The 25228-nt window shown below is 57.4% G+C and overlaps 1 protein-coding gene across 1 annotated transcript in view; it reads left to right on the top strand.

Annotated features, from left to right (window-relative positions):
- Positions 1–5043, top strand: part of NOC4L (nucleolar complex associated 4 homolog) — a 5910-nt gene extending 867 nt beyond the window's left edge. The window contains exons 3-15 of the mRNA XM_059408145.1: positions 423–529; positions 825–932; positions 1132–1281; positions 1358–1457; positions 1542–1576; positions 1989–2039; positions 2120–2231; positions 2422–2482; positions 2643–2753; positions 2840–3000; positions 3095–3177; positions 3279–3392; positions 3479–5043. Coding sequence (XP_059264128.1) covers positions 423–529; positions 825–932; positions 1132–1281; positions 1358–1457; positions 1542–1576; positions 1989–2039; positions 2120–2231; positions 2422–2482; positions 2643–2753; positions 2840–3000; positions 3095–3177; positions 3279–3392; positions 3479–3598 — 1313 coding nt within the window. The 3' untranslated portion in view covers positions 3599–5043. The remainder of the gene's footprint in view (positions 1–422; positions 530–824; positions 933–1131; positions 1282–1357; positions 1458–1541; positions 1577–1988; positions 2040–2119; positions 2232–2421; positions 2483–2642; positions 2754–2839; positions 3001–3094; positions 3178–3278; positions 3393–3478) is intronic.
- The last annotated feature ends 20185 nt before the right edge of the window (positions 5044–25228 follow it).

The raw sequence follows: 25228 nt of genomic DNA, 5'->3' as shown, positions 1-25228 counted from the left end.
CTGGGGTCCGGCCGGGCTGGGGTCCGGCTGGGCTGCGGGTCCGGCCGGGCTGGGGTCCGGCCGGGCTGGGGTCCGGCTGGGCTGAGGGTCCGGCTGGGCTGAGGGTCCGGCTGGGCTGCGGGCCCACGCTCTGGGATGGCCGGAGGAGACTCATCCCCAAGCTGCGCCGCGGGCCCAGGGTGGGCGGAGGATGGTGCTGGGGGCCGCGGGGAGACAGCCCTGGGCTGGGTGACCACAGCGTCCGCCTTTCTGGCCGGCATCTGGTGAAGCTGCGCCACACATTCCCATCCTGGGTCGTTTATGTCTTGGGGTCCAGTGAGGGGTGACAGACCATGCTCTGGAGGGAGGAGGTTCTTTCTTCCCACCCCAGGTCAGTGTCTCTGGCGGGGCTGAGGGGTGGGCTGACCTGGGGCTCCCTGCAGGCTCTCAGGGAGCTACACGCAAGTACAAGGTGTGGATGCGGCATCGCTACCGCAGCTGCCTCAACCGCCTCCAGGAGCTCCTGGTTCACCCGTCCTTCGAGGTCAAGGTGAGTCCGCTGACCTCCCCCGCGGTCCCTGCACCAGGCTGTCCACAGGCTCGGACGCGGGGCTGAGGCTGCCTACGCCTCCGTTCCTGGGCCAACCTGAGGCCGCGTGTGGGCCCAGGAACGTCCCGTGTGGTTGGAGTTCTGGTGGCTGGTGTTACTCGTGTCCCGGTGCTTGTGGGAATGCCGTGTCAGGCGTACTTGGGTTCACGGGCTGGGGAGTTCTGTGGCTTGGCCGGCAGCAGGCGTGAGCGGGGGTCGGGGCATCTTTGGCCACTCTGCTCCCCGCTGTCCGCAGGAGCTGGCTCTCAGCACACTCATGAAGTTTGTGCAGCTGGAAGGAGCTCACCCCCTGGAGAAACCGAAGTGGGACGGCTACTACCTGTTCCCTCGCCAGCTCTTCAAGGTGGGGAGTGTTGGGGCGGGAGGACGCAGAAGCCTCCGGCCAGAGCCGGGGTGGGGCCTGGTGCAGGGGTAGTGAGTGTGGTGCGTTTGCCAGACTCTCCACGCAGCAGGGGGTGAGCCTGCCGGCTCGGTGGTCCCCTCGGGTGGTCGCTTGGCCGTGGGCTGACACACCGAGAGCCCCTTCCCCGTCCGGCATCTAGGCGGTGGTGGAAGGTCTGCTCTCTCCGGAGGACGACTGCTCGCTGCTCCTGGCCCGGTTCCGGGAGTACCTGGAGCACGACGACATCCGCTACCACACGATGCAGGCGGCCACGGACACTGTGGGCCGCGTCACCGACAGGCACCCGGAGGTGAGCCGGCTGGGTCGTGTGGCTGGGGGAATGGGTGGGCGGTGGCCATGCCCGTGCTCAGGCCAGGACTTTGCAGGTGCCGCTCACATTCTGGAACAACGCCTTCACGCTGTTGTCGTCTGTGAGTCTCCCCAGCCAGGAGCGTGGGATCTCCAGCTTCTACGTGAAGCACGGGGGTGAGCATCCCCGGGCTGGCTGGCGGGCGCACGAGGTGGGCTGCCCCTTTCCTGCCCGTCCGCTGACCGCTGCCTTCCTCACAGAGCTGCCGTGCACGTGGAAGGTCGTTCATCTGAAGGTGAGGTGCGCCAGAGGGGTTGGGGGCCTCCCTGGGACAGAGGCTCTTTCCAGGCAGAGGCAGCGTGTGTGGGACAGGAAGAGGACTAGCTGCCCTTCCCCTGGCCTAGGCAGTTGCGGGGTTCCCTCACAGGACCGGGGCCAGGATGGGGGAGGCGCACCGGTACCTGGTTTCCAGACTCTCTGCGGGCAGTCACAGATGGGACGCTTATTGCTTCCGTAGGGGGGAGGATCCAGGCGGGTCATTTCTTGTGTCATTGGGAATTCTTGGATTTGGGGTTGTGAGTTTCTCCTACCACAGGGCAAGGGGGGAGGCAGTATGGGCAGTGTCCCTTCTGAGGGCAGGGGACTGGGGTGGGTGCCTTGTGTCCTTGTATGCAGGTCTGACCTCCCCCCCCCCACCCCCACTGTAGGAGCACAGGAAGGCTTTCCAGGGGATGTGGCTCGGCTTTCTCAAGCATAAGGTAGGGGTGGGAGGGGCCCCTTGGCTCACAGGGTTCTTGGAGTAGGGCAGGTGCACCCACACCTTTTGCTTTCCCGCCAGCTGCCCCTCAGTCTCTACAAGAAGGTGCTGGTAATCATGCACGACTCCATCCTGCCGCACCTGGCCCAGCCCAGCCTCATGATCGACTTCCTTACCCGCGCCTACGACGTGGGTGAGTGCCCAGCTCCCGCGTGTCTGCTGCGGCCTGGGCTCCGGCAGCTCAGGGCTCTGCCCTCCCTCCCGGGCTGGACTGGGGAAGCCGGGTCTGTGGGCTGGTGGCCTCCAGCTTTGATGGACTCCTGCCCCAGCTGGAGGAGTGCGGTGGGCTGGGGCTTCACAGCCGCACGTGTGTCTGTCCACAGGGGGAGCCATTAGTCTCTTGGCCTTGAATGGACTTTTTATCCTGATTCACCAGCACAACCTGTGAGTGCTCATCTGGGCTGGGCTGGCCCCGGGGGCGGTGGTGGGGGTCAGGCTGGAGAAGCCTGGGAGAGGGGACGGAGCCCCTGGAAGCCACTCTCTGTCTCCTCATGCCTGCTTCCACCCCTGTGCCTGCTGCTCACTTACACGCCCCCCCCCCCCGCGAGTACCCCGATTTCTACCGGAAGCTCTACGGTCTCCTGGACCCGTCCGTCTTTCACGTGAAGTACCGGGCCCGGTTTTTCCACTTGGCCGATCTCTTCCTTTCGTCCTCGTGAGTGCTGGGGCAGGGCTAAGACCCAGAGCGGGGACCGGGGTGCTGGGCAAGGGGGTCTCACTCACACCCACCGTCCCGCCCAGCCATCTGCCCGCCTATCTGGTGGCTGCCTTCGCCAAGCGCTTGTCCCGCCTGGCCCTAACGGCGCCCCCCGAGGCCCTGCTCATGGTCCTGCCCTTCATCTGCAACCTGCTGCGCCGGCACCCCGCCTGCCGCGTCCTCGTGCACCGCCCCCTGGGCCACGGTGAGTGCAGTGGGGGTTGGGGAGCCCGGGGGGCCTGCCCCCAGCAGCCAATACACGGGGCCAGTTGTGGAGCAGGGCCTGGTCTCGTTCCTAGAGCTGGATGCCGACCCCTATGACCCCGAAGAGGAGGACCCCGCCAAGAGCCGAGCTCTGGAGAGTTCGCTGTGGGAGCTGCAGGTGAGCACGGCGGGCGGGTCACTCTGCCTGCCGCGCCCCCGCTCGACCTGAGCCTGGGCCGGTGTCCGGAGCAGGGGGAGGTGACATCACATGCTTCACAGGCTCTCCAGCAGCATTACCACCCTGAGGTGTCCCAGGCTGCCAGCGTCATCAACCAGGCGCTGTCTGTGCCCGAGGTCAGCATTGCCCCGCTGCTGGAGCTCACAGCATTCGAGGTGAGGGCTGGGGGGACCCTGGGGCCTGGGTGGCTGGGGTGCAGGGACCTCGCAGTACGGGCGTGTCATCTGTCTGTGTCTTGTAGGTGTTCGAGCGGGACCTGAAGAAGAAGGGCCAGGGGTCCGTACCGCTGGAGTTCATCCCCGCTCGGGGTCTGCTGGGCCGGCAAGATGACTTCTGCGCGCAGCACTTCACACTCAGCTGACCCCGTGACTTCCCCGCCCCCCGCCCCATCAGTGGTTTCGTGGGAGAGCCAACAGGGTGGACTGTGGGCAGTGAGGGGTCTGGGGAGGTGCTGAACCTGTCTCCCGGCTCCTGTGGCGGCCGTGTCCACGGGCTGACGTCCACAGTGCGGCCCGCTGTGTGCACCGGCAGCCCCCGCTCCCTGCTGCCGCTGGAAGGCGCTGTCCAGGGGCCTCTCCGTTCACCGAAGCCTTGTGGGGGGCAGGCTGGGTGCTGGGGGGGGACGGGCCTACAGAAGTGGCTTCTGCCAGCCCTGCCAGCTTTCCTGGGCACCCCAGACTCCCCGGGGCCCCTTGTATCCTGGAAGGGTCTGGGTCAAGCCCTCTGCCTTTCCGCTGGAGTTGGACTTTGTGACCCAGGAGCGACAGTGAGGGATCTCTGTCCTGCTTAGTCTTGGGGCGCACAGGGAGCGCTCATGCCCGTTCCTGGCCAGGTCCTGAGGAGGACCCCTTTGTCCCCTGATCCCCGGGTCCCAGGGTGTGTGTCCCCCATCAGAGAGAGTTACAGCTGAAGGCCGCTTACTGTTCCATTCTGTCCCCCAGCGGAGTGGGTGCCGGCGGCCATGGGCCAGCCAATTATTTTGGTCCGGTGTGTTCCTTCGAGGCCCCGTTTTTGTCAGGCGAGCCTGTTTGAATGCAGGTTCCTCTGGAAAACCCGCTTGTCTGGGGGCGGAGGAATTCCGTGTGTGACGGCAGTTTCCGTGGCCTGTGGGGCCTGGCGGAGGCACAGGTGGGGGTGGGAGACCCTGCTTGCCTGCAGCCTCCTGTCTGAGTTCCCAGCACAGCCCCTCCCCACAGGAGCGCCCTGGGGCCACAGTGGGCTGTTGTTTGGCCGGGTTGGCCTCTAGGGAGCTGCTCTGGTGGCTGAGGACCTGGTGTGCCTGGTGTGGGCTTTGACGGGGTGGCGAAGGAGCGCTTCACCTCTGTATAGGGTTGTGCGAGTCCGGGACGCTAGCACCCCTGTCCCCAGCTGTACTGCGGGGCTCCATCCTAGGCCGGTTCCTGCCGCAGGGCCTTTGCTCTGCTGTTTCCACAGCTGTCCCTTGCGCCGCCCTGCTCTTCAGACCTCGGGCTGGGGGGGCCTTGGGGAGGGTCCACTTTGTGTGATGGCTTTGTGCATCCATGTGGCACCCACCGCATCGCCATGGCCCTGCTCTCCTGCAGGAGTCCGCGGACTGTCCCTGCCAGCTTGTCACTGACCTGCCCCTTGCCTCAGCCCCGGGGCCCAGGACTTGCCTGGCACAGAGGAGGGGCTCATGCGCATTGTGGGGGACTGTCCTGAGGCTCCTGGCTACCAGATGTCCTGCCCGAGCTTCCGTGTGCGGACACCAGGGGGCCATGTGGGTGGGCTGAGGGCTCACTGATTAAGAAACGCCATTGACTTTTAAATTATAAAAGGCTTAAGCAAGTTTTCTTGTCTGCCTCCCCCACCCCTAATTCAACATCGAGTGTTCTGTGTAGACCTCGTTTTGGCAGGTTTGGGGACTCCCACCGCCTGTACAAAGGCCGCTGTGCCCCCTGACCAGTGGGGCTGGGCAGCTGCACTTGGGCACATTTGGTATTAGGCTGGTGTTTTTTTTTTAATTTTACTTTAGCTTTTCAAAAGATTTTATCTGTCGAGTGAGTGAGCAAGCGTGGGCGGGGGGAGGGGCAGAGGGAGAAAGAGAGACCAGCAGACTCCTGGCTGAGCTTAGAGCCTGACTGGGGTTGCGGGGAGGGGTGGTGCTGGATCCCAAGACCCTGAGATCATGACCAGAGCTGAAGCGGAGTCAGGTGCTCAACACACCGAGCCATTTAGGCCCCCGGGCTGGCCTTTCTCCCCCTCTAGCCCTGGGTGGTTGCCCCTGGGGAGCTTGGCTGAGTGGACGCAGGGCAGGGGCAGTTGCACCGGGGTGGCCAGGACAGCCTCTCAGGCTTCTGGGCTGGCAGCCTGAGCACCTGACAGATGTTGGGGCTCTTGGTCCGGGGATGTTCGAGCTGGAACGGTTGGGGACTCCAGAACCCTCTGGGATCTGAGTGACAGTGCTGGAGTGAGGCCTGGCGGTCACTGTCCTGGGAGTCTACACATCTCCAGGAGGTCAGGCAGCACCGCGTCTGCACGGAGGGCCCCTTCACCGGTCCCGGCAGCCCCCGGGCCGTGCCACCTGCTCTTCCAGGGCCTCCTTACTTTCTGGGGCAGCTTGTGGCCGTCCCTGCGGGGGCAGCTGCCCACCCCACATGCGGCACGCATGTCAGTGGTCTGAGTGCTACCTGTTTCTCCTGGGACCTGGTCGGCGCCCAGTGCCCAGGACGGTGCTGGTTTCCTGCAGCGGATCTCGGGTTGGCCTTCCGGGGCTGGTTTGAGTTGCTGTGGGTTCTCCTCTGGTGCGGAGGCCTCTCCCTGTTGGGGTTTGTACCATGCTGATCACGAGTCCGTGAGCACCCCAGGGACCGAGAGGCCAGGGGCGGGCTGCTTCAAGCTGTGCCCTCAAAAGCCCAACAAGGCTTTCCCGGAAACCCGTTGCTGGTTCGCTAATTAAAACATGGTTCTGGGTTCATATATCACTTCAATTACAGAAGCAACACAAAGCTAATTTTAAGACTTTCAGTGGAAGGTGCATGGGAAGATGGGGAGGCGCCGACCCCGGGTCCAGCCGCTCTGGCGGGACGCGCAGTTCCCAGCCTGGGTGCCTGACTCTTTAACACCTGCTGCTCCAGCGCCCGCACTGCCGACCTGGGTGGTCTGGAGCAGCCGCTCACACCCCACCGGCTCCTGGGAGTGCCCGCGGTCGGCCGGCGCAGGCCGTGCTCTCTGGTGCCTCTGCCTGGCCACCCAGCCCACAGCCCTACCTCACGGCCCGTCCCGCTTCGTTTGCTGCTGGGGATGTTGTCGTGCCCTAGCTCGAGCGGGAGCTTTTTAAAAAGCACGTTATATTTTTTAAGGTTTTGTTCATTTGTAACAGGGAGAACAAGAGGGGACACAAGCACAGGGGAGCTGGAGAGGGACGAGGAGAAGCAGGCCCCCCGCCAAGCAGGGAGCCCAGCACAGGTCTCCCTCCCAGGACCCTGGGACCATGACCTGAGCCGAAGGCAGACACTTAATGACCGAGCTGCCCAGGCTGCCCAAAAGACCACTTTTTTTGGAGGGGCTCCTGAGTGACGCAGTGGGCCCAGCGTCCCGCTCTCCGTCTCTGCTCAGGTCGTGAAATCGTGCTCCGCGGCGTCTGCTGGAGGTTCTGGTCCTCTGCCCCTCTCTGCACGTGCTCTCTCTGAAATGAAATAAGCAAATCTTTAACAACAGGTTTTGGAATTTCAGATACACTATTAAAGTGTGCTCTATGCAATATTGGGGATATGGTTATAAAAATTGGGATGAAATCCCCCAATCTAAGTTAGCCATTTTAAAATGCCTGATTCAGCGCCATTTGGCCCGTTGATGCCTGTAGATACCGTCTGGATCTAGTTAGACCCCGTCACCTGCTTCAGGCAGACGCAGCCCCCAGTAGGCGGGCTAAGAGTCAGCCCTCGCCCTGGGGCAGGGATCAGTAGCCCTGGTGGACACGGGCTGAGTCCCCGCGCTGTGCTCTGGAGGAAGAAGGTCCTGTCCCAGCCGCCCTGTGTGCTGTCTGCCCTGCAGTCTGGGGTCTGCAGACCCGGAGCAAACGGGCCTGGTCTGGGCCTGGCTCCCGGGAAGGACGCAGGCCCAGAGAGCAGGGAGGGATGCCTCCAGAATGGAAACCGTCGGAGGCAGCATTGGATGGAGCGTCCAGAACTGATGTCCAGGCCCCAGGGGCAGCAGGAGCCTCCCGGGTAAGGACCAGTGAGTCCAGGTCATGGCAAGTGGTGGTCACGGCCTCTCCTTGATCTTTCCTGGCACCCACCCCTCGTGCCGGCTCTTACTACCTCCCATGAACCTCCGTTCTGCCGTGTCCCGAGGGGTCAGGAAGGGGTTTCCTGAGCCTGGAGGTGGCTCTGTGGCAGCTGTCCCGCTGTGCTGGAGGCAGAGGCCACAGCAACGACACAGGTGCAGACAAGACAAAGCACAGAATAAGACAACCGTTCCCCAGATGAGCAGCAGCGTTCCCCACCAAGACGGCCCTGATCCCAACCACTGATTTCTGAAGTCCCCGAGGCCGGTGTCGGACTGCTCAGGGCGCTCCCCATGTCCACGTGAGACCCGAGAAACGTGACACAGCAGCAGGCGTGTCAGGGACGAACACACCACGTTCTGAAGCTGGAGGCTTCGCTGTCTCAGATCTCAACACACACCACAAAGCTGTCGGGATCGTCGCAGCACGGGGCTGGCACGGAAACAGACCCGGATCAGCGGAGCAGGACAGACAACCCCAGAAATACACCCGTGCCCTTATGTCACTTTATCTACGACAGGGGAGGCAAGCATACGCAGTGGGGCGAAGGCAGTGTCTTCGATACACGGCGCTGGGAGACGGGCACAGCCACGTGCGAAAGACTGAAAGTGCGACGCTGTCTCACGCCGCCCGCCGAAATGGGTCTTCAGTCCACTGGAGTCCGAGGGTGAGCCCGACACCGCCCAACTCAGAGAAAACACGGCAGTAATTTCTTGGACACCCACCCGGGCACTATTTCTCAGAGACGGATCGTCAAACAAGGGAAACACGGAAAGCTAAGCTCTCGGGACCGCACCAGGTAACAAGCTTCTGCCGAGGAAGGAAACCGTCGACAAAATGGAAGGACAACCTGAGAAGATGTTTGCAAACGACAGAGCCAGTAGAGGGCCAGGATCCAAAATACATACGGAGCTTATAAAACTCAACACCCCAAAACCAAGTAGTCCACTTTAAAAATGGGCAGACGCCAGGAACAGACAGTTCCCCAGAGAAGAGGCCCAGACGGCCAGCAACACCGGAGAAGACGGTCAGCATCGCTCAGCACCAGGGAACGCGCATCAGAGCCGCAGTGGGGTCCCCGCACACCTGCCAGAGTGGCCGGTATCAAAAAGACAAGAAACAACCAACGCTGGAGCGGATGTGGAGAGAGCGGAGCCTCGTGCGCTGTTGCTGGGAATGCAAACCGGGGCCGCCACCGTGGAGACACTACGGAGGTTCCTCCAAAAAACAAACACAATTACCGTGCGACCCAGAAGCTGCGCTGCCGGGTTCTTCCCGAAGAAAATGAAAACAGGAATTTGAGGAGATCCGCAGCCCCCGTGTTTATTACACTATGTACAATAGTCCAGTCGATGATGTGGGGCGTGTACACACACACTCACACTCACTCACACAGTGGAGTATTACACGGTCTTAATGATGAACGAAATCTGGTCACTAGAAACAAGGTTGGAACTGGAAGGTGTTAAGTGAAGGAAGTCCGAGAGGGAAAGACAATGTCCCATGATTCCACTTATTCTGGAATCAAAAAAAACCAGACACAAACTCGGGAATACAGACAGGAAACTTGTGGCAGCCAAAGGAGGGGGAATTGGAGGGAAGGGAACACTACGGGGAAAGGAGAAGAGGCACCAACGTCCAGTCACAGACAAGTCACAGGCACGAAAAGGACTGCAGAGGGAATAGAGCTGCCGATACTGTAGCGTCCCTTTTGGTGGCTGATGAGAACTACAGCTGCCATGGTGGGACAGAACTGCGAGTCGCTATGCTGTACACCCAAATGTGAGATAACATTGTACGTCCACTACAACAAATAAATAAAGCAAGTTTTTGATATTTAAAAATTAAAAATTTTAAAAAGAGACTATGAAAAGTTCCAGAAAAGCGAATTTAACAGAGTCTATACGACCAATCACTTCTCTTGCTCTGCTGACATAAATAATGAAGCAAAGTTTAGTGAAACTTGATCTAATTTGCAAACAAATTAGTCTTACTGTGATTCACAGAAATGGGGGTGTTTGTTGAGAGAAAAATTACACATCCACTGTAACCTTAATACGGAATTTTGGGTGTTAGATTGTAGTTCTGTTCATTGTTTTGAGGTTTTGATTTCTATCTGTGAGCAGCTCTGGATCCCGAATCCTTCCAGGTTCCTCCAACATCAGACTCCAACTCTCCAACTAACGTTTCCCGTTTTCTTCCGTCTTTCAGACTTGAAATCATGGGACACTGAAACTGCGAGGTCCTGAAATCTCGCAAACTAACTATGAAGTGCTCGATAGAAACTTCAGAAAACCCACATCATAGCTCACGCGCAGACCATCTCCGAGCCTGTTGCCGTGTGGGCTGCTCACAGGATCCCCGGAGACGTTCCAGCTGCAAACCGAGAAAACTCTCCAGCTGCCGCCGCCTGCCTTCCCTCCCCTGCAGACGCTCCGACCCCGACAGCTAGAAATCCTCCCCACGGCCGCCCTCAGAGCTCAGAAGCCGGTGTATCTTTGCTTCACTGTTTTTCTTTGTTTCCATAGAAATACCTCATATATAACACCTGGTCACCTGGTGAATTGTGCTGCAAATTCATGATTTATGCTTGTCTAAAATGTACCAAAGCTGCCTGCCTTGGACATTCTTTGTGTCTCAATTTCATCACTGGATCTCGTGCACATGCCATAAAACTCGTTTTTTTCTCGTGTGAATCCTGTCAAGTTAACTCTTCAACCAGCCAGAAGAACCTTGAAAGACAGAGAAAACATTTTCCTCCCCTGAACCCGTAGCCAAGGCTCCTAGGTGTCGCCCGACGAAGAGAACCCCCGCACGACCGCAGATCCCGCCAGCTGTGCCTCCGGGAGGAACACGCACGCAGTGTCGCTGAGGGCTCACATTTCATGGATGCCATCGACCCCCAAAAGCCCACCGTGACACCTGGACTCTAGACACACGCCCTGTCGGAGGTGCCCGGCTTCCCAGCCCGCACACACACAGCGCACAGCCTTTCAGCGGCTCCGGAGCACCTGGGACACCCAGGCCTGGAGAACGCGGGCCAGTCCCCAGCCGCGCTGATCCCCCCGGGAAGCACGGAGCCCACTCACAGTGTCTGAGACAACAGCTTTAAAGTAGTGACATTAGGGGCACAGCGTGGCTCAGTCAGGGAAGCATCTGCTGTTGCCTCAGGTCCTGATCCTGGGGTGCTGGGATCGAGCCCCACATCGGGCTCCCTGATCAGAGGGGAGTCTGCTTGTCCCTCTCCCTCCGCCCCTGCCTCCACTCATGCTCTCTCTCACTCTCTCAAGTAAATTATTTTTTTAAGATTTTATGTATTTATTTGAGTCACAGAATGAGAGAGAGAGCGAGCATGTGAGTGAGGAGCGTCAGAGGGAGCCGCAGACTCCCCAGTGCAGACAAGGCTGGGGGACAGCAGATCGGACGCACAGAGAGGCCACCTCGGTGGCTGGATGGGGTGGCCTAAAGCCACAGCGGCAGACGGCCTGGGGACAAGCACAGTGACCGGGCTGGGGCAGTATCGCCACATCCTGTGTGTTCTCAACAAGCCCCAAGCCGGGGGCAGCGGAATCCGGGCCCCTCCGTGAGGTTCCCACCCAGGGCAGGATTGGCACACAGATGCTCCCGGCCCCTCCCTCGGGGTCAGGGCTCTAAGTGTGCCTTGGTTTGCGTGGACCCTGCGGCTGGCCTGACACAGCGTTCCCTGTCACCGTGCAAGCCAGGCAGCCACCGCTAGGGCAGCTGAGGACCACGGATGGGGACCCCCTTCTCAGACTGTCTCAGGGTGTGCACCCCAAAGACCATCCCAGGTGAGGGTGGGCGGGGACGTGGGTGCGACCAGCATCCGCTCGCCTAGACCCACGGCAGCAGGGCCGGGAGACAGGCACAGCGGACATGAGGCACCAGACCCCGTCACGCACAGGTCCAACCACCTTGGCCGGGTGACCGCAGTCCTGTCCGGGCTCGGATGCGTCTGAACGCTCAGCTGTGGAGCCCAGGGCAGTAAGCCAGACGGGACCCCCTTTGAGGCTGCCGGGTCTGTAACCCATGGAAGTTGCAGGACACAGTCGACACCCTGACTCCCACCGAGGGTCACCGTGCTCTGCTGCTGAGGACAGCGAGCCCCAGCACACCCGGGACAGGAGCGAGGGACCGGAATTGGCACTGGGGAGTCCCGCCGGGGTACACGAGTCACTTCCCAGCCCCAGGTGACGGGACACTACGCATTCTGCGCTGGGATCCCACCGTCCCAGGATGTGGCCATGAGACAGTGACGTGGCTTTGAGACCGTCTGGACGGTCTAGGTGACTGACCCCAGGCACACGTGGTACAAGTGTCTGAGAGGGGGCAGGCGGGTGGGGGGGTATTCTCCTCTCGCTGCTGCCCAGGACAAGCCATGGACGGGAGTTCTGCTGCTTCTCAAACTGCCGCCCACCGATGTGCAGTGTCTGTCCCTTACCTTGGTCTCTCCCTGTCCTCAGAGCAGTGGCCTGGTTCACGTCACATCTGGAAAGTTCACATCACCTCTGGGAGGCTTCCAAGGAGCTTGCAGACCAACGGCCACTGATTAGATCATTAACCATCGATCATGGACTTTATTCCTGACTTTGACAGAAAGGGGACACCTTAAACTCCACCAAAAAGTGACTAGAACTGACACAGGAATTCAGAGAAGCTTCAGGATACAAAATCAATATAGAGAAACCTGTTGCTTTCCTATAGACCAATAATGAGGAGCAAAAAATGAAATTAAGGTGCGCCTGGGTGGCTCAGTAGATCAGGCCTCTGTCTTCGGCTCAGGTCATGATCCTGGGATTGAGCCCCGCATCAGGCTCTATGCTCAGCAGGGAGCCTGCTTCCTCCTTTCTCTCTCTGACTGCCTCTCTGCCTACTTGTGATGTCTGTTAAACAAATAAACCTTAAAAAAAAAAAAAAGAAAATGAAATTAAGAAACCCCACCATTTACAATCACACAAAAAGCAATAAAACATCCGCAAATAAGTTTAACCAAAGAGATGAAAAACCTGTACTGTGAAAACCATAAAACACCGATGAAAGAAACTCAAGACAACACAATCAAGTAGAAAGACCTTCCAGGTTCATGACTTAGAAGAAAAAATATTGTTAAAATATTGTCCTCCGAAGAGGTCTGTAGCCTACAGTGATAAACAAAACAAAACAAAACAAAACCAAAAAACCATTTGATTGGCAGCACACCTATCACAGTCACCTGGCGGGCCAGAGAGGACTGACATGATATATTCAGGGTCCTAAAAAGAAAAATAAGGAAGTATGAATACTTTATCCAGCTAGGCTGTCACTGAACATAGAAGGAGTGATAAAAATTTTCCAGGACAAACAGAAACAAAAACAATTTGATAACCAAGCATCCCTACAAGAAATATTGAAAAGGGTCTTGTAAGCAAAGAGAGAGCGCAAAAGTAACACAGACCAGAAAGGAACAGGGACAATATACAGGACCAGTCACCTTCCAGTCAATACGATGGCACTGAATTCGTATCTTTTAAGTTATCCTGAATGTAAATGGGCTAAATGCCCCAATCAAAAGACACAGGGTATCAGAATGGATAAAAAAGCAAGACCCATTGATATGCTGTCTGCAAGAGACTCATTTGAGACCCAAGACACCTCCAGATTTAAACTGATAAGTGGAAAATGATCTACCATGTTAAAGGACAGCAAAAGAAAGCTGGGGTGGCAATCCTTATATCAGACAAATTAGATTTTAAACCAAAGACTATCATAAGAGATGAGGAAGGACACTATACAATAATGAAAGGGTCTGTCCAACAAGAAGATCTAACAATTGTAAATATTTATACTCCTAACATGGGAACAGCCAGTTGTACAAGCCAGTTAATAAAAAAAAATTAAAGAAACACATCAACAATAATACAATAATCATAGGAGACTTTAACTCCGCCGTCACTGAAATGGACAGATTATCTAAGCAAAAGATTAGCAAGAATATAAGGGCTTTAAATGTCCCACTGGACCAGAAGCATATCACAGATATATAAAGAACAGTCTACCCCAAAGCAACAGAATACACATTCTTCTCGAGGGCATATGGAACATTCTCCAGAATAGACCACATCCTGGGTCACAGATCACACATCAACTGGTACCAAAAGATGGGATCATTCCCTGCATGTTGTCAGACCACAATGAGGAACTCAATCACAAGAGGAAATTTGGAAAGAACCCAAATACCTGGAGGCTACATGGGTCAACCAGGAAATTAAAGAAAAATTAACAAATTCATGTAAACAAATGAAAATGAAAAAGCTTTGGATCACAGAAAAGGTGGTTCTGAGAGGAAAATATATAGCAATATGAGCCTTTCTCAAGAACCAAGAAAGGTCTCAAGTACACAATCTAAGCCTACACCTAAAGGAGCTGGAGAAAGAACAGCAAAGAAAGCCTAAACCCATCAGGAGAAGATAAATAATAATCAGAGCAGAAATCAATGAAATAGAAACCAACAGAGCAGTAGAACAGATCAACAAAACTAGGAACTGGTTCTTCGAAAGAATTAATAAGATTGATAACCCCCTGGCCAGACTTATCAAAAAGAAAAGAGAAAGGACCCAAATAAAGACAACCATGAATGAAAGAGGAGATCACAATCAACAATGAAGAAATACAAACAATTAGAAGAACATATTATGAGCAACTACATGTCAACAAATCAGGCAGTCTTGAAGAAATGAATGCATTCTGAGAAACATAGAATCGACCAAAACTGGGACACCTGGGTGGCTCAGTTGGTTGAGCAACTGCCTTTGGCTCGGGTCATGACCCCAGCATTCTGGGATCAAGTCCCACATCGGGCTCCTTGCTCAGCGGGGAGCCTGCTTCTCCCCCTGCCTCTGCCTGCCACTCTGTCTGCCTGTGCTTGCTCTCTCTCTCTCACACACAAATAAACAAATAAAATCCTTAAGAAAAAAAAAATTCTTTAAAAGAAATGACCAAAACTGAACCAGGAAGAAGTAGAAAACCTGAGCAGAACCAAAACCAGTAAGGAGATTGAAGCAGTCATCAAAAATCTCCCAACAACAAGAACCCAGGGCCAGGCAGCTTGGAGTCTACCAAACATTTAAAGAATTAACACCTATTCTCCTGAAAAATTTCCAAAAAAATAGAACTTGAAGGAAAACTTCCAAAGTCATTTTATGAGGCCAGTTTTTAATCCCGAAATTAGACAAAGAACCCATTAAAAGAATTGCAGACCAGGGGCGCCTGGGTGGCTCAGTTGGTTGGACGACTGCCTTCGGCTCAGATCATGATCCTGGAGTCCCAGGATCGAGTCCACATCGGGCTCCCAGCTCCATGAGAAGTCTGCTTCTCCCCCTGACCTTCTCCTCGTTCATGTTCTCTCTCACTGTCTCTCTCTCAAATAAATAAATAAAATCTTAAAAAAAAAAAAAGAATTGCAGGCCAATATCTCTGATGAAAACGGATGAGAAAATTCTCACCAACATATTAGCCAATAGGATCCAATAGTACATTAAAAGTATTATTCATCACGGCCAAGTGGGATTTATTCCTGCATCTGCAAATCGATCAATGTTGATACAATATATTAATAAAAGAAAGAACAAGAACCATTTGATACTCTCAATAAATGCTGAAAAAGCATTTGAGAAAGTAGAGCATCCTTCCTTGATCAAAACTCTTCACAGTGTAGGGACAGAGGGTACATATCTCAATATCATCAAAGCCATCTATGAAAACCCCACAGTGAATATCATTCTCAATGGGGAAAAACTGAGAACTCTTCCCCTAAGGTCAGGAACACAGGAGGGATGTCCACAATCACCACTGCTATTCAGCACAGTACTGGAAGTCCCAGCCTCAGCAATCAGACAACAAAAATAAGGTCAAGGCATCCAAATTGGCTAAGAAGTCAAACTCTCACTCTTTGCAGATGATATGACACTCTATGTGGAAAACCCAAAAGACTCCACTCCAAGTCTGCTAGAACTTGTACAGAAATTCAGTAAAGTGTCAGGATATAAAATCAGTGACAGAAATCAGTTGCATTTCTATACACCAACAACAAGACAGAAGAAAGAAATTAAGAAGTCAGTCCCATTTACAATTGCACCCAAAACCATAAGATACCTGTGAATAAACCTAACCAAAGAGACAAAGAATCTATACTCAGAAAACTATAAAGTACTCATGAAAGACATTGAGGAAGACACAAAGAAATGGAAAATGTTCCATGCTTATGGATTGGAGGAACAAATATTGTGAAAATATCTGTGCTATCTAGAGCAATCTACACATTTCATGCAATCCCTACTTAATACAATCTTTTTCACAGAACTGGAACAAATAATCCCAAAATTTGTATGGAATCAGAAAAGACCCCAAACAGCCAGAGGAGTGTTGAAAAAGAAAATCAAAGTCGGCGGCATCACAATTCCAGACTTCAAGCTCTACTATAAAGCTGTCATCATCAAGACAGCATGGTCCTGGCGCAAAAACAGACACATAGATCCATGGAGCCGAATAGAGAGCCCAGAAATGGACCCTCCACTCTGTGGTCAACTAATCTCCGACAAAGCAGGAATGAATAGTCAATGGAAAAAGACAGTTTCTTCCACAAATGGTGCTGGGACAGCCACGTGCAGAAGAATGAAACAACCATGTCCTTACACCACACGCGAAAATAGACTCAAGATGCATGAAGAGACCACAATGTGAGACAGGAAGCTACCAAAATCCTGCAGGAGAACACAGGCAGCTCCCTCCTCTATACCGCGACAGCAAATTCTCTCAAGACACGTCTCTAAAGGGAAGAGAAACAAAAGCAAAAATGAACTATTGGGGCTTCCTCAAGATAAAAAGCTTCTGTACAGAGGAAGAAACAGTCAGCAAAACTAGCAGACAACATACATAATTGGTGGGAAATTTGCAAATGACATATCCATAAAAGCTTATTATCCAAAGTGTACATAAGAACTGATACAACCCGGGGCGCCGCCTGGGTGGCTCAGAGGGTTACGCCTATGCTTTCGGCTCGGGTCATGGCGTCAGGGTCCTGGGATCGAGGGCCGCGTCTGGCTCTCTGCTCTGCAGGGAGCCTGTTTCTCCTTCTCTCTCTGCCTGCTTGTCATCTCCTTCTCTGTGTCAAATAAATAAATAAAATCTTAAAAAAAAAAAAGAACTGATACAACTCAACACCCCCAAAACCAAATAATCCATTTAAAAAATGGGTGGAAGACATGAATAGACACTTTTCCAGAGAAGACCTCCAGCTGGCCAACAGACACGTGAGAAATCCATCAGGAAATGCATATCAGAACCACAATGAGGGACCATCTCCCCCTGGTCGGAATGGCTAAAATCAACAACACAGGAAACAACAGGTGTTAAAGAGGATGTGGAGAAAGGGCCCCCTCCCACACTGCTGGTGGGAATGGCTGCACCAGCTTGCACTCTGGAAAACAGCGTGGAGGGTCTTCAAAAAGCTGAAAATAGGGCACCTGGGTGGCTCAGCTGTTAAGCATCTGCCTTCAGCTCAGGTCATGATCCCAGGGTCCTCGGATCAAGTCCCTCCAACATCAGGAGGGACAGATTCCTCCCCGATCTGCCGGAAACCCGCTTCTCCCTCTCCCACTCCCCCTGCTGTGTTCCCTCTCTTGTTGTATCTCTGTCAAATAAGTAAATACAGTCTTTGTTTTTAAAAAGCTGAACTTAGAGCTACCCTACGACCCAGCGAGTGCACTGCTGGGTATTGACCCAAAGATACGAATCGGTAACTCGAAGGGACACACGCAGCCCTGCTACAGCTGCGTTGTCGGCAGCAGCCAGGACAGGGACGCAGCCCGCGCCCGCAGACGGACGAGCAGACGGAGGCGCGGTGTGCACGAGCGACGGGACGTCGCCAGCCCCAGAGAGGAGGGTGTCTTGGCATCGGCAACCATGTGGATGAACCTAGAAGGTGTTGCGCGGAGCGAAGTCAGAGAAAGACGAACGCCACAGGCCCTCCCGCGCCTGCGGAGCTGCGGGACAAACACGAAGGAAGAAGAGAGACAACCAAGAACCGACTCGGCCAGAGCGAAGGGGTGCTCAGCAGGGGTGGGGTGGGGAGGGAACCAGGGGATCAGGCGAGCACCTCCCCCCAGGAGCACGGGGCCCTGTGTGGAAGGGCTGAGTCCCGGCACCGCACGCCTGAAACGCACCACGACGCCTGAAACGCACCACGCTACGGGGCGGCCACGCTGGAATCCGATCCTAAAAAAGCGGATCAGGCACTGGGCGGCAGCCACAAGAGCCAGGAGGACACAGACCATGGTCGGAGCGTTCCCAGCACCGAAACCCCACAGGCCTCAGGGGGACACGGGTGCATCTGTGCGGGGTTGGGCACACAGGTCTGCTACCGCCCCTGTTCCAGGCCCCAGGCTGCCCTGACCTGGGGGGGCTCATGGCTTGCCCAGCACTCACCCGCTCACCGTCCCAGGACACCGGCCAGTCTCCAGCCCCTCTGCCTTGTGTCCACCGTGGAGGGAGCCCAGCCCTGAAATTCCCCTGGAGGCAGCCCGGGCCACGGGCCAGTCCGGCCCAGGTGCACTCACTGTGCGCAAGGCCCGGGCTTCCGCCGCAAACAAGGCTCCAGGGGCCTCTCCTGCAGCCCCCGAGGTCCCCGCCGGAGTCCGTCCTCGCGAGGCCTCCAGACCCGTCCACTCTGCCTGCAGGGGACACACGCGTTTGTGTGCGGGAACAGGCCGATGCCACCGACCCCCCAGGCCACTCCCGCGAGACGCCCCCCCCTCCCCGGCCCCCGCACCAGATCCTGGGCTCCAGGCCCCGGCGGCCCGAGCTGGCCCAGGGAGCCCCGCGCCAGCCCGCCGAGGGCCTGGGAGCCCGTGGGGATTCGGGGTCGCCGGGCTCACCCCAGCGGCCTCCGCGATAAAACGGGCACCCCCAGCCCTTGTCGGGGGGGCAGCTCGCGCCGGCGCAGTCCGCGCGCCTGCAACCGGCTGCCTGCCCGGAGGGCTCCGGGGCGACCCGGCGTCCAGGCTCCCAGGTGTCGCTGCTGGGACACACCCCGCCGGCCGCCCCCGACCCCCGCCCCCGCCCCGGGGACCAGGGCAGACCCCGCTCCTCCAGCCTTACCTCTGGGGACAAGCAGGCGCAGGACTGTCGCCCGGGGGCCGGGAATCAGGCGGAGGCCCGGACCCGCGGCCGCTCGCCTCCCCCAGCCCTGCGCGCTCGCCCTCTGCGGAGTCCCGGGCTCCCCACACCTGCGCGGTCACCTGTGCGGGGGAAGCGGGCGTGTCCGCGCGTGGGCCTCGGCCCGTCCAGACGCAGCCGCAGCGCCTCCCGGCCCGAGACTGTCCCGGCTGGCGGCGGGCAGGCGGCGGCACCCGTCCCGGCTTCCCCGGCCTCCACGGCCCCCAGGGTCGTTCGCGGCGGGGTCACGGGCCGTCCAACGGCCACTCATGCTGGAAAGTCAGTGCAGCTGCGTCCAGATGGGCCTTCAGGGCGCACAGGTGCCTCGTGTCATCCGGCTTGGATGGGGCCGATTGCAGGACCGCAGACGGCCTCCACCTGTGAGCTGTCTCACGATTTCTTTCTTGGCCTTCAGCGTCAAACCCTAATGTCTTTCCTACATCACCTGGGAATGGCATTGCATGTCCCTGTGAACGGGGCGGCAGCAGGCAAGGATCAGGGTGTTGGGGGACAAGACACCTGCTTTCCCACTGAAGGGTTTGGGCACAGCTGGCCCGCCTGGGGCTGGCCCAGTGATGCGGTTTTCCCTCTGGGTTTCCGCCTTGTTGCTCAGAGCAGGGGCCTGGGACCCGTAGCATGGGGCTGCTTAGAAATGCAGACACGCGGGCTCATGGGGTTCCCCTGCCTGCTGATTCCAAGGGTGCAGACGAGGCCTTTCCAATGGCTCCCTGGAGCTTCACCCCCTCCGGTCCTGTCCTGTGCTGAGCTGGGGAACAGGGGGTGCTGCTGCCAGGAGCTGGGGGGCTAGGCTGTTCCAGCGACTATGTGTCTGCAGTTCCAGGCACCAGGAGTCCCAGACACCTTCACGGTGTGGCCCTCAAGCTAGGACACTGACCAGCGCATCTGGGGCAAGACCTCGGGTCTGTCTTGTTCAGGGCTGTGCTTCTGGGCCATCTCAAGGGGGTGGGAGCCATGAGGGGCGGGACTGGGCTTGAAGGGGGCACTGTGGGTGGCATGTCCCCACCTCCCGCCCTACCCCAGGTCTCTCTCCAAAAGGAGAGCCAAGGCAGCGGGACCTTTGAGTCTCTGAGGCTTGGACCCCTCCGCTAGCTGGGTCGGGGGATGCGGGCAGCCCCGGGCTTGTTGGGGGCTGGGGGTTGCGGGCATCTGAGCCTCACTCTCCATCTCCCCCCACTCCCCTGCCGGATGGAGAATTTACAGACCAGCCTGGCATTTGATGAGGAGACAGCCAAAGCCCCTTTCATCAGAAGCCCCTGCTCGGATTGATGTCGAGTGACATTTTATTTCTTTGGTCCCAGCCCATACCTGGGACAAAGTCTAAGCTGAGGAGTGTTTCTTGGCCATTGCTCCGTGGGCAGGTCGTTGGTCTGGAGATTGGACTCGGAGTTCAATTTGCTACACTTAAAGATCGAAACCCTCTCCCTGCACTGCCGAAAGTGCCCATTCATTAGCCTTTTGGATGGCTACAGAGATTCTTAATTACACATTTATTTTCCTGGGTTTCTGGGAGCTGGGTAAGTTCTCTGCCCCTCGCTGTCAGACCTCAAGCTGCACCCATGGTCAGCCGGGGGAACAGTAAGAAATCGGATTTCCTTTAAAGATCTAAGAGCTCACGAGGAAACAACAGGCAGCTGGCGGTTCAGGCAGTCGGTGGCTTGGTGGAAGGATCGTGGTTCGGCTTCCCCGACCTCTGCTTCCCTTCCCGCCGCAGCCTCATGCTCAGAGGGGAGCGTGGGGGCTGCCTCGTCCTGAGGTCGGCAGAGCCCTCCCGGGTCCCCCTGAGTCTGCATCCTGGCCCCCCACACCCCATCAGGACCCCGATCCCAACACAACCCAGACAGGTCCTTTTACTGCCAAGTGCTGGGAAGCCCCTGGCAGACCTGGATCCTGGCGAGCCCTGTGACCCTGGCTTCTGGAGGAACTCCCTGGACTCAGAGCAGAGAGGCTGGGGGGTGGGTCGGGGAACCCGCCCCGAAGTGAGGCAGCAGACATTCCATCGCCCACTAGACACCCTAGCCGAGCATCTCGCGCGTGTGTGGGCGGGAGGAGGAGCCCCCCAGGAAGGCAGCTGCTGTTCCTCCACGGCCGAGAATGGAACACACCGGGACGACCGGGAAATACCGGGGGTGGGGTGGGGAGGGGTAGTCGGTGCCACGAAGGCCATGTGGCCGGGAGCTCTGGTGGCACATGCAGGTGGGGGCACAGGGCGGCCAGGGGGTGGTACCTGACAGCAAAAGGGACAATGGGGGATCTGGAGGGAAACGACCCTATACCAGGGACCATTGGGGTCCCTCTAGGGTGAAGCCGAGACCCTGAGGGACAGGGGCTGCTGTGGCAAGCATGCTGGACGTGGCCAGGCCACTGCTGGGAAGGCTACAAGCCCACAAGGACGCCCAGGCTCCTCCGGACATTTTTAAAGTTGTCTGTCCCCACCTCGAGAAATAGCAGCCGGGTCTGATGCTGTCCTACTGTGCGCCGGCAGCCGCGTCCTCCTGGGTGCAGACCCTGCTATCCCTGCCGAGGAACACGTGTTTGGGGCAGGGAGCCTGGGCGAGCCATGAAGGGGGCTGCCTGGGGTGTCTGGCGCCTCCAAGGGGCCTGTGCCAAACCCTCTGTTCCTGAAATGTACACCCTGTGCCCCTGGGGCCCAATCTCCACAATCCGGAAACTTCCAGGGCCTTCCCCAAAGGCAGCAGGTGGGGCAACAGCGGGACGGCAGCAAGGGTTTGCCCCCGACCCTGCTCAGAACCACGGGGTGACCACGCTGTCGACTGGCTTACCGGCATCCATCCAGCCCTGTTTCCTTTTCTCTAATTAAGTCAACGAGCTTATCAGATTCCCCTCAGCTGGAGGTGGCCACGTGAGTCTAACCCAGGAGACAAAAGAAGTCTCCTGAGGCCTTCTGGGAAAGCCTGGGTCCTTCTGATCCAGGCCTCCACTCTCTTCTCCTTCCCCTTCCTCATTTTCATTGCCTAGAAAGTGCACGTGATGGCTGGAGCCGCAGCAGCCATCTTGAGATCACCCGGAGAGAGTCTGATCTCCTGGAAGCTCTGTAATGCTTCCCGAGGGACTTGGCAGTGAGAGAAATAAGTAAATAGCAAAGCACCTATTTCGACCAGCTGAGTGTGATCCTTAACTGGTGCCCTCTCCCAGAGTGGGTCTCTGCCTTCCTTCTTCCACAGATAAGACCAGATTCCTGAGTCACAAACAGACGACTGAGGGATAGGGTTTTGTACAAAAGGGATTTGTTAGAGAAGGACAGTCTGGTGCAGGAGCGCAGACGCCAGAGGACCCGGCTTTTCCATCTTGCGTGTTCGTCCGTCTGGGGCTGATGAGAACTCCCAGGTCCATTGGTGGAAACACGTCTGGTTTAGTTTCTTCACACGGGGATAAAATACCAAGTGCCGTGAGCACATTAAACAACAGGAAACACGAGGTGCCATCTGACGGAGTGTTGTTTGCGGCAGATGGTAGGAAAAGAGAAAACATGTTCAGAATCCATCTCCGGGAGAAACCGCATGTTTCGGGAGGAAAGCCTTGGTGGGTCCCTGGAGCTGGGCCTCCCCAGACGGGGACAAATCAAAGACGGTGGCAAAACTGTTCTGTGAAACACGGAGGGAACGGGGTCCCGGGTGGACCCGAGCTCCACGGGACCATCCCCGGGACCCCCTCATAGATGGCCACACTGCATGTACCTGATTCCAGGGGTGTCACCGCAAGCCACCACAGCTGATGTCTCCAAAGATCAGGCCAAAGCCCAAAGTCAGGGTGTGGCCGGCCTGCACTGCCCCAGAGGCTCTGGGAGGGGGTCCTTCCTGCCTCTCAGTCCCTGGTGTGGCCGCAGCCTTGGTGTCCTTGGCATCCAGAGGATGCTCTTCCTTCTTGGCCGGGGGCGGGGGGACGGACGTGCTATTTCTAGGGTGCAGCGCCTCTACGCCCCCCCCCCCCCCGCTGCTGCCTGGCCCAGTGCCTGTTTCCACATCCCGATTGGTTTGGGCTTTGAAAGCTTCAGAATTGGGGCGATCCCTTTGCCGGCCACGTGGACACACAGTTTCGACCCCAGGTTTCCCGCGCTGGGCGGATCCTCACACGGGCACAGAAGGGTCTGTCGTGTGAGGGGCCGGGAGCCGAGGCCACGGTGACAGGTGGAGGGCAGACCCCGCGGCGCGGGCACAGGCCAGGCACGGGTGACCTGGAGAGGGGGCAGGTGTCGGCTTGATGAAAAAGCCGGGTGGCTGACACAACACGGGCAGGTCCCGCACTTGGTGGGACCGCTTCAGAGGGTGACGCCAGACACAGCAGAGGGGGGAGGCCGTGTAGACACAACAGAGTGGGCAGGCCGTGTAGACAGAGCAGGTGCCAGACGAGGAAAGACCTCGTACCCCCTGCCGGCCCCTGCCCCGCCCACCAGGCTGCCCCTTTCCCTAGTGGACCACTGCTCTGTTCACTGCCCACTGCTGGGCCAAATACCCAGCCCTCCCCTGCCCACCAGGCTGTTGCCTCCATGAGCAAATTCCTCACAAGTTTCCTGCGATGCCTGTCTCCCACCCAACTCTCCCTCCCTCCGCTCGGTTCTGCTTCTCTGGAGGACCCTGACCCATCCAACCGGGCCCGATATCGTAACTCCAGACAAGGTACAGCCGTGCTCCATGCCTCAGTTTCTCCATCTGCAAAGTGGGGCTTAACACCAGCCCCTTCCTCAGAGCGCCGTAGCGAGGGACAAGGGGAGGTTTCCGCACCCTCCGCTCTGGGCTGGCTCATTCCGCAGCAGCGCTGTGCCGATGCGGGCTCCCAGGGCCCACGGGATAACCCGAGGGCTCCACACAGGGTGCGCGGTGGTGGTCTGTGCTCTTCTAGGAGTGCGTCCGCTTAGCTGGTGTTGTCTCATTCCCGAGCAGAGCTGCCCACAGCGTCTGCACTCCACGGGGGCTGTGGCTTTTCCCTCCGGCATGCTCGGGAGGGACGTCGGACGGGCTTTCCTGGTCTCCTCCCAGGATGGGCTCTGGCTTGCGTGTCGTCTCTTTGTCCCAGGGCACTTCCCCTAGACCTCAGCTCTCTCCTCTGCTGCTCGGGGTCTGCTCTCTGGCTGTCCTGGGCGGGTGCATGCTGGAGCGTCTCACCCACAGCTTCTGTCCGTCAGCCACAGGAGGGGTCCCCCAGTGCCCTGTGCCCAGAGCGGGTGGCCTCCGATGTGGGGTCCTGCAGCAGGCATGGGCACGTGATGTCCAGGACAGTGTCCCAGTCCACGAGCTGAGCAACGGGCCCTCACTCGTGCCAGGGGACGCCTCTGGCACATCTGTGTCTGGTTTTCCTGTCCGGCCGGTGACAACCGCTGTCCTTATGCAGTGTCCCTTCCTGGGGCTTGTGGAAGTCTGGCAGCTCCTTTCTGTTGCTTCCTTTTAGGTGTTGAGAAACAATCTGTCATCAGTGCACCTGCCTTGAGCTTTCTTCCTCCATCAGAGGCGAGATTCTGGCCCGGCCGGTCCCCGGCTGCTCTGTGGGGTTCACATCCGAGCTTCCTGTTCTGCAGTCTTGGGCCTTGTTTTGTTTTCAACTCTGAAATCTGTAGTTTTCACCTCATTCTTAAGTCCTGCCTTCTAATCTCTAAGCTCTTCTTAAACGTGTAAAATAAATTAAAAAAAAAAAAAAAGTTTAAAACGTTGTCTTCTTAAGTTCTTCCCACGAGGAGCACTTTTGGGGATCTTCCTCTATTCTTAGGGTTATTCTCTCCCAGAAGGTTTTCGGTCTGTCTTTGCACACGTGTGCTGAGGGCTGCTGGCCCGTTTCTTCTTATCTTGTGCAGGCGAGGACGGCTGGCTTCTGCCGTGGGACGGGTGTGAGTGAAGGCTTGTGTCCGTCCTCTGAGCGGCATGGGGGGCAGTCTCTGCAGTGAGCCCCCCACTCTCCCTGCCGAGGACACGCAAGGGCAAGTCCACTCGGCCGCACGCGACGGACACCACCGTGAAGGCGAGTTCTGAGGGTCTGAAGGACAAGGCTTGGAGCCCAGGCCGCTGTTCCTCTGGGGGAGAAACGAACGCAGGTTGAAAGGGGTCACTTCAAAGCCCCCCAGCAGCGCCGGGCCCACAGCGCCCGAGAGCCACGTCAGAGGGCCGCAGGCTACCCGCCGCCAATTAGTCCGGAAGAAAGATGGCCCTGTCGACAGGAATTAGCACCGATAAGCTGCTTTAATTTAATTTTAAGATGACTATCGGGTGCTTAAAAGAGCAGACGAAACCACAAACAAGGCTCCTCATCCTGTCCCCGAGCCGAGCCGTCACGCTGCGATCATCAAGGTTGTCAGCGCAATTAGCGCCGGCCGCCGGCGCAGGGGCCGTTCGTCTCAGCAGGAGGAAGCAGCACGGGCCCACGGGTCTCGCTCAGGCCATGGAAGCCTTGGGGGGGCTCTTGGCCGCCGGGCTGCCCGCTCTGTGCGGCCCCTCATCACCTCCTCCCCGCCGCTGCTCTCAGACCCCGAGCTCCGCGCCTCCCCAGGGCACACGCGGGCGGCGTCCGTGC

The sequence above is a fragment of the Mustela nigripes genome, chromosome 8 (assembly GCF_022355385.1).
Source record: "Mustela nigripes isolate SB6536 chromosome 8, MUSNIG.SB6536, whole genome shotgun sequence".
Taxonomy (NCBI): Eukaryota; Metazoa; Chordata; class Mammalia; order Carnivora; family Mustelidae; genus Mustela; species Mustela nigripes.
Note: the sequence above shows the minus strand (reverse complement) of the source record. Positions and strands in the feature narration are given on the sequence as shown.